This window comes from Cricetulus griseus, chromosome 2, assembly GCF_003668045.3.
Source record: "Cricetulus griseus strain 17A/GY chromosome 2, alternate assembly CriGri-PICRH-1.0, whole genome shotgun sequence".
NCBI lineage: Eukaryota > Metazoa > Chordata > Mammalia > Rodentia > Cricetidae > Cricetulus > Cricetulus griseus.
Window position 1 is genome coordinate 216,791,397 of NC_048595.1, and position 9,365 is coordinate 216,800,761.

A 9,365-nucleotide genomic window follows, 5' to 3' on the forward strand; every position below is an offset into this window, starting at 1 on the left:
AAACTTCTCTGTCTAAAATTGTCCATGACTGATGTCATGACATAGTGAATGGATGGAAATGTCTAAGTAGCAGTTATTACATGTATAATCCACTTGGAATCAATAAGATTTTTCTTTGGGTGTTCCCTATGTCATCACTCATGGCAGTACTTGTTACTGTAACTTATGCATTGTAAGTGATTAATAAATATAGATATTAATTTTCAGTGTATGAATTTCTAGCTAAAAATAAAGGCATTAAACAATGTGTTCTTATTGTTCTGAATCTAGATGGGAGAAGCTGTACTGGAACTCTGGGAATCATACTTGAAGATGTGAATGACAATGGTCCATTCATACCCAAGCAGACGGTGGTGATATGTAAGGCCACCATGTCCTCTGCTGAAATTGTTGCAGTTGATCCCGATGAGCCAGTGAATGGCCCACCATTTGATTTTAGTTTGGAGAGTTCTGATTCGGAAGTACGGAGGATGTGGAGGCTCACGAGAATTAATGGTTTGTGATTTCAAATGTTGTCTTTCCCTTTTCAGCATGAGCCCACCCCCCCTGAAAATAAGAAAAAATTTACTGTCAGAAAGAAGACATGAGTTTTGGTATAATAGGCAGTGAGCCTCTCCAGTGTTTGCTGGTGATGATAGCAGGATCCCCTTAGGTATCCCCTAGATTTGCATTCGTATCCAAGCACTCATCTGCATGGATGCATTGTAACTTCTGGCCCAAAGTCTTTAAGCAGCTGGGACAGTGAGCTCCCCCTTGCATGGGTATCTGTGTCTCTGACTGTCCACCACCCTATTGCTTCTCATTGCCACCATGCTGACATGTCACTGTTTTGTTTCTAGGGTGTTCTTTTTGGGAATCTTCCTTGCTTTGGTTCCCAGTTGACCCGTAGCCCAGAGGGGAGCTATGGTGCAAAAATGGCTGAAGTTAAAGTGGCTTTTCTCCACCACCACATTGCATTGCACCAACACCAGAACTTAATTCCTATCTTCTATACATGCTGCCATGGACTGTGAGATCATGGCCTTAGCTTTCTTAACTCAAGTACCTTAGTCACCTTTTGGGTGACTTGAAACTTTTTAAGTTTTTAAGCCCAGCTCTCAGTGTTCATGCCTCAATTTCCTGCTATGACAAATTGAAAGAAAAGCTAAAAACAACAACAAAAACAAAACAAAACAAAAATGCAAGCAGAGGCTGGGATGGGGATAGAAAAGCAAGGGCATAGCTAAGCAAGCCAAAGGCACTCTTTCTTGAACCATGACGATCTGTATACTGACAAGATTTATACATTGTAAAACAATATTCTTTTGTATTGTGTGTCTTGAGGAAGAGGAGAGAGGTTTTTTGTTTGTTTGTTTGATTTTGTTTTTCGAGACAGGGTTTCTCTGTGTAGCTTTGTAGACCAGGCTGGCCTCGAACTCCTTGAACTCACAGAGATCCTCTTGCCTCTGTCTCTTGAGTGCTGGGATTAAAGGTATGTGACACCACTGCCAGACTGAGGAGAGATATTTTTATTTGTTTTTTTTCTTAAAAAAATAGCTTTATTCTTGGATTTTTGTCCTTCCTACTATTTGAGGTCAGAATGTTTTAGTTCAAGTGATATTAAGAGAAAATTAAAAAGTTATCCTTGGCCAAGTAACATTTTTGGCAGCAGTGTTCTAGTCAGAAACCTTGTGTCATTTTGTCTCTGTGGCACAAGAAATGCACCGGGGGGCCATGTGTGTCATGAATGCTGATGTTGTGGGCTTTTCCTCCTTTTTTTTTTTTTTAATCCAGGACGCCAGCCCACAGGATAGTGCCACCCTCATTCAGTGTGGGTCTTCCCTCATCACTTAAGTATCCCTGGGAATGCCCTCAGAGTCATGCCTAGAAGTGTGTCTCCTATGTGACTTTAAAATCTTGTTAAGTTGGCAGTGGAAATTAACCATTGCCGGCAGCGTTAGACTACCTGTAACCACAGTGTGTTGGCAGTGGCTGTGGGTCAGAGGCTTCAGATCAGTCACAGCTTCAGGATCATAGCAGTTATAATAATCCCCAAGTGTCTGTTTGTAGGGAAGTGGGTATCTATTGGATAACTGGCCGTTTTTGCTAAATCGATGTTGGCTGCTTTTGTAACAGCTGGTTTTATTTATTCATTCAGATACAGCTGCTCGTCTTTCCTATCAGAATGACCCTTCATTTGGATCCTACGTAGTTCCTATCCGAGTTACAGACAGGCTTGGTCTGTCCTCAGTCACTTCACTGAATGTCATTGTTTGTGACTGCATTACTGAAAGTGACTGCACAGCCCGCTCAGGAGAAAGGACCGGCTATGCAGACATGAGACTTGGACCATGGGCTATTCTTGCTATACTGTTGGGCATAGCCTTGCTGTTTTGTAAGTCCTTTCTTGAATCTGTCCCAAAACCTTTAAGATAATTTTAAGATATATTCTTAGGATGAATGTTAATACTTATAGGTGGTGGTTTGGGCATAGATATATTTCTATTTAACGAATATATTTAGCATGTGTATTTATTTTATTTTACATATATCTATCTTATTTTGATGGGAATGTGCCCTGTGTGAAGATCAGGGAACAATTTTCTGTTCTCTCCTTCCACCTTTGGGGCTCTGGGAGGGAACATAGGTCATTCATTTTGGATTTGGTGGCATGCACTTTTTCCTACTGAGCCACCTCACTAGCTCATGTATCTAATACATTTTTTAAATATGTACTTTGTGTATTCTCAGCAGAATATACAGTTCATTGTAGAAATTTCACTGTAGAAATATATGTGATACGTGTTTGTAGCATATCTGCTAAGGGCACACATACAATCATATGTTCTTGAAAGGTGTTTGACACACACCCTTTGATGCATGTTTTATTCATGTCAGACACTGTAAACACAGTTGCACATTATGAATGAGAGACCTAAGGGAGCCCCCTTTTTTCTTTCTCCAGGTATACTGTTTACTTTAGTCTGTAGTGTTTCCCAGACAACAAAACAACAGAAAATTCTTCCTGATGACTTAGCACAGCAGAACCTAATTGTATCAAACACCGAGGCTCCTGGAGATGACAAAGTTGTAAGTCACTCACCTGTCTTTTGAAACCAAGTACAGAGGACGATTTAGTCTATATTATGTGTTCTTTCTAAAACAAGTTTTTGTTTTGTTTTGTTTTTCTCAACAAACTTCTTCTGGTGTCTGGTAACTTAGCATCAAATGTCATCCATCCCAGGGAATCAATAAAATGCATATGTTTCCCACAGATGTGGGGCATTTCAATTTAGCCATGCAGTGTATGGCCAAAAAATCCTTTAGTATGCATTCTTTTCTGCCATATGTGTCTCGTGGCTTCAATGTTAGGGCTGTATTTTCAAAAAATCTATGTAAACTGCTATTTATGCTTTAAAATATTGCATTTAATTACTCACAGATCATAAGTATATATTTTTTTTAAATCTGGCTCTAGCAATAAAATCTCTACGGACTTTGATGATGGTGGGAAAAGGTTTATTGGAGTCTTCCTGACTGTAATGTGGTTTTGAAATGAGCCTGAGGCGGGCAGTCTAAAGCAGCACACCAGCAAGGGAATGCCAAGTGGCTCTGATTTCCTAGCCCAATATATGAGGGAAAAACAAGTAAATATTTTCCAAAAAAGCACATACGATGGCCAGAGCAGGGAAGGTCTAGAAGTACAAATAAACAAACAAAAACAAAACAAAAAAAACTGACCATATCTGAGAAAAAGACGTTGAAAAAACCTTAAATTATATTTCAGAGTGTAAACACACAACCTAGAAGAGGAGTGGCCAGTTTGTTGGCATTTCTGGTATTTTCCTTTCTGGTTTATTGCTTTATTAATGTAGACTGCAAGGATTACATGTTTATAATAATTTTTTCTTTGTATTTGACTTGGGAGGAACTGAGGTCGTGGTTGACTGAGAAAGCTTGTCATTATTTCTTTATCTTCTCTTGCCTGGTAAAGGGGAATGGGTTTAGCTGAGAAAGCAAATTGCTGTGACACAGAAATGCCACTTTCAAGGCATTGGAAGGCCATAACGGAACATGTCCAGCATGCTAACAAGTGTTTAAAGGTGGAATCTACATCAGTCTTCTTGATTTGCATCTGCAGTTTGTTCTTGTGCTAGGTATGACGTCTCTTACAGGGCACATGCTACAGGTACTCAGGGTTGGAAAGACAGATGGAAAGACTCCCTTATAATGCTGTTCTAAAGCCAAGGTGTCATCTTCACCTGCTATTCCTCTTACTGTCTTTTCTTCCTCTGTATATTTAACTGATACATGCCATTATCTTTTCAGTATTCCACAAATGGCTTCACAACCCAAACTGTGGGAGCTTCTGGGCAGGCAGCCTTTGGTGCCGTGGGAGGAGGAGTCAAAGGTGGAGGTCAAGAGACCATTGAGATGGTGAAAGGAGGGCACCAGACCTTGGAGACCTGTGGGGGGGCTGGCTATCATCACCACACCCTGGATCCCTGCAGAGGAGGACATGTGGAAGTGGACAACTACAGATACACTTACTCTGAGTGGCACAATTTTACTCAGCCCCGACTTGGTGAAGTGAGTTTCTGAGCTGTTGCCCAAGCTTATGGTGATAATCTTTTAAATGTTACAAAGGTTCCAAATTAATGTTTGTGTAGACTGCTACTTTTAATAAACGGTGAATCTGCTTATTGGAAAGTTACTATTTTTAATTAATTTGGGCTTAATTATGTTCAGATTAATGTGGCCATTCACTTTCCTGGTTTGTTTGTTTTTGTCTTTTTGGGTTTTGTTGTTGTTGTTGTTGTTTGTTTGTTTTTTTGTGACAGGGTTTCTCTGTATTGCTTTGGAGGTTGTCCTGGAACTTGCTGTGTAGACCAGGCTGGCCTCGAACTCACAGAGATCTACCTGCCTCTGCCTCCTGAGAGCTGGGATTTAAGGCATGCACCACTGCCAGGATCACTTTCCTGTATATTTTATTTGATTTTGTTACTCTCTTTGTTGTTACTTTTTGGTCTTTTGAGACACTTTTTTTTTCTTTTTTTTTTTTTTATGTTGCCCTGAAACTTGCTTTGTAGATCAGGCTGGCATCAAACTCAGATCTGCCTCCTCTGCTTCCTGAGTGCTGGGATTAAAGACATGTACCATTGCTGCCTGATGACTTTTATTACTTATCAAAGAAATAATTTTGTGCTACGGTTTTGCATCTGACAAATTTTGTTTTAGCAGCTCAACATATGTACCATCGCTTTGATGTTCAGAAAGAGTGGTGCTCACATCAATTATGGTTCCGTTTACTGAGTGTGTTTTCACTTTTCTCATTATTTAGAAAGAGGGAAGCAATGGCCACTTAAAATGAACACTTGGGTACTTAGCGCCACTCAGGACTTTTAGAAGCATGCTAATACTGACTTTATGGTGTGATTTTATGATACAGACCAATCATGTGCATTTTCTACACATAGGAAACCATTAGAGGACACACTCTGATTAAAAATTAAACAGTGAAAGGTAAATCAAAGCAATTCTTTTTCTGTAAATACGTTTTGGTGCTTAAAATAATAAAAAATAAAATATTTTGTGCTTTCTCCCTGACAGAAAGTGCAGTTGTGCCATGAGAACGACAATCAAAATCTCGCTCAAGACTATGTCCTGTCTTACAACTATGAAGGTAGAGGCTCAGCTGCTGGCTCTGTGGGTTGCTGTAGTGACCAACAGGAAGAAGATGGGCTTGAGTTTTTGGACCATTTGGAGCCTAAATTTAGGACATTAGCAGAAATATGTGCAAAGAGATGAAGAACTTCTAACAGGGCAACCAAACTAATGGATTTATTACCCATTCCTCCCTCTTATAAACGTAAACCAGGATTTTTTCAAGAAAAAAAAAAAGATGTTATATTTGGAGCTCCCCAGCAACGTGCCTTGGTCTACAGAATCTCCACGGAAATGCATATTTACAGAGAAACTTGGTATATTAGTACACTTGAACTTGAAAGCCATTCTGCATGGGTTTTAAGTATTTATTTTTTACCCCGGTGTCATCTACTGATATAAACTTTAAGGAAATTTGCATTATTGTTTACATTGGGCATAATGATATCAGCCAACTTATAGTGCAATAAATTTAATGGATCTGAGTCTATTTATGGACTACTTAACCTATAACCCAATTGGAGACTGTAGAAATGGTTATCTCCAGTTAATGGATTAATTGATTGTTCATATGGTGCTTGGAAACTGTTGTTTTCCCAAACATTCTAGACTGTATATACTGTGTCTTGCTTTTGTTATATTCTTGTAATGTGGCCTGGTTGCATAGTGCTAAGGTAGATTGCCAGGCAGCCATTGAGTGTGTTTGCAGTCCCATGCTAGTGTGGTTTGCTTTTGTATTCTATTCTGGGTGAAATCCTACACTAAATCTTTATCTCCTTTGTACTCATTTTGTCAGTTAAATTCAGATTTCAAAATTTCTTTAAAATGTATTTTTGTTACTCTCACAAGTTTTTTTTTTCCTATGAATAACAAATGGTCTACACCATCATCCCCTCTCCATTTCTGTTTCTCTTTATCTCCTGTCTGATTTTGAAACTTGTACTTGGAGTGAAGAATTCAAAATATTCTTAAAGTTGTTTCTTCTTATAAAATAGCCTTTCTGTGGTATGTAAGCATTTGCATTGTCAGTTTTCTTATGGTCAATGTAATAGCAACTTGTTTGGTAATTGCTTCATTTCTGTACTTAGTGAAGAACTTTTATTTTTTTTTCCATTGAAACTTTAGGACTCTTTTGTGATCTGTTAGAAGCAATATTCTATATAACAGAAACAATAATGTAGTTAGAAGTAGAATGCCGCTACCTAGTTTAGAATAGCACATTTATAACTTCTGTCTTTAATTCAGGGACACTGGACATGGGAGATAGCGATCGTGTTAAAGCTCACCATAAGATCTCAAGAAATCTCTGGGATAATGATGGTATAACTTTTTAGATAATATAACTAATCATAATTACATGCTTGTAAACTTATTTTAAAAGATAGTTTGTTGTTATAATTTTTACCAAATTTAGAAATGGGCCAAATAATTTTAAAATTTTCTAAGAATTTACACATAAGAAAACTATACAGCCAACCAAATTCTATCACAGAAGTCACACTTCCTTCAGTGAGTACAGCACTTATACTAGATGCATGGATTTTCTAAGTGCAATTCTGATGCATGAGATTGTTCATGGTGTGTCTATCTTGAATTCACCAAGTTGGCTTATAACAATTATTTTCCAGAACACACATTTGGAAAAATTTGGAATACCAACTATGTTTGCAGTAGAGTCAAAAATATTTTTTAGTTATTTTTAATAAATTATGTACAAAACGATTGTGTGTTAGTAGTGATGATAATGTAAACTAAGCGACTCAAAGCCGCTAGGTGGGTTTGTTATTCTTGGGTCTCATATTAGTGTGAGTGGTTATAATATAGGGAATCAGCTTCCCTTTCTCAGCTGCTGTTCTTAAGATTGTTGAGTTAGCTTGATTCACAGACCTACCTGGTTACCATCTCACTCAATAACTGTGTGCTGTGGCATTGGATAATTTGTATACTTTCTGTTTATTTACTTTTGTCATCTCAAGATGGAAGGTGATTTTAGCGTTCTTACCTCAGATGTTTAAAGATGCTTGAATTAAAAGAAAAATGTGTTTGCTTGTGTCTTAGTTGGGGTTTCTCTTGAAGCAAGCACCATGTTTAAAAACAACTTGGGGAAGAAATAGTTTATTTGACATACATAGCTGAATTTTAAAAGGGGGACAGAGTTAAGAGTACAAAATGATCCATCTAATGTTACCCCAATAATAATAAGTGATTTTAAATATGTCATATATACAGCCCCTTTTATACCAATAATATTCAGTTAAGAAAATGGGACAATGGAGGCAATTTTGAGTTGCCATTTGAGAATGCATATCTTCATAATGGTAGACTGATGACTGACTCTCATATGTGGAGTTGTTCAAAACACATCTGCAAAAATTGTTGAACCATATGCACAGTACTACCTGGTTTGTCATGCTATGGATATACCAGGTTCATGCAAATTGACAGAAGAATAGCCACTTCTTATATGATGGATGATTCTGAAGCCCTCTGAATTAAAACTTTGCTTGGAAGGCACTTTGTCAACAGTTCACCTACCTGTCCTACCAGACATTAGCAATGGATTGCTGCAAGTTTATAGTTCCTTCTAGCCAACACAGCAAACCATAGTACACAGCCTCCAGAGGGGATTCCCTGACACAGATCCCATCACTATCTTTACTGGGCAATACCTCTGAGGTGCCAATTAACCTCTCTAGGCCTGATTTCCTAACTTTTGTTGAGAAAGGAGAAGACCATTCAAAAGGACCGCAGGCAAGGATGAGTTAATTTAAGAGGACTTGTTGCAGAATTTCACTTAGTACACCTGGACAACTGTTGCTGATATGGGCAATACTTAGGGGAGTCATCTCTGCTGCTGTCTGCTGCCTGCCCTAGCCAACTATCTCAGAAACCTGACCAGCATCTTACCTTTTATGGACTTTGGGAATTTGTGGCTCAGAATTGTCTCTACATATCATTTTTGCAGTTGTGAAGCTCTGTTTTACTCATCTATAGCCCAATAGTCAGCATGAGAAGTCTTGAGACAACAGAAAAGGTGGGGGGATGCTTCCTAATCAGGCACCATTGTATTAGGAGGCAAGATTTTAGGGATTTTTCTCAGAGAAATGCATATGACTACATCTTCACTAGGAGAAACCAATGGCACTATTTATTTTTTTTCTTTTTAAGACAGGATCTCATTTTGAAGCCCAGTCTAGCCTCAAACTCATGATCCTCCTGCCTCAGCCTTCCAGGGAGGTTCAGTGAAGTTTTATTTTGAGTTTCTCTGTAGTCATTTTTTTTTTTTTACGGCTGTAGTTTTCTTGCCTAAATTTCTCATCTTAACATGATCTTTAAAAATATTTTTTGAGATTTATAATACAATTACATCATTTTCCCTTTCTTCCCACCAAACTGTCCCATGTAGCCCTCCTTGCTCTCTTTCAAATTCACGGCCTCTATTTTCATTGTTATTGGTTATAGATAGGTCCTTATATATACATATATGTCTCTAAATATAACCTACTCAGTCTGTATAATGTGTAATGCTATTTGTATGTATTTTTGCAGGGCTCTTCCATGGGAAGACTTTCTCTCACTCTCAGCATTCCTTAGTTGCCTGTAGTTCCTTATGCAGGTTTGAAGCCTCATGGGCTCCTCCACATCCCACCCCATCCATTTTACTATGTCTGTTGCCCTTGTTCCGCTCAGGTTTAGACAGTCATGTTGGTGAGCCCGTGAGT

The 9,365-nt window shown here is 38.4% G+C and overlaps 1 protein-coding gene across 2 annotated transcripts in view; it reads left to right on the forward strand.

Annotated features, from left to right (window-relative positions):
• Positions 1–5,787, forward strand: part of Dsc2 (desmocollin 2) — a 28,006-nt gene extending 22,219 nt beyond the window's left edge. Inside the window, exons 12-16 of one of the 2 annotated variants that reach the window (XM_027404380.2) lie at positions 271–495; positions 2,138–2,374; positions 2,945–3,069; positions 4,309–4,569; positions 5,590–5,787. In XM_027404380.2, the coding sequence (XP_027260181.1) occupies positions 271–495; positions 2,138–2,374; positions 2,945–3,069; positions 4,309–4,569; positions 5,590–5,787 (1,046 nt within the window). Of the gene's footprint in view, positions 1–270; positions 496–2,137; positions 2,375–2,944; positions 3,070–4,308; positions 4,570–5,456; positions 5,493–5,589 lie in introns of those variants that run through there. The other variant, XM_035439063.1, reaches the window with a different exon arrangement.
• The last annotated feature ends 3,578 nt before the right edge of the window (positions 5,788–9,365 follow it).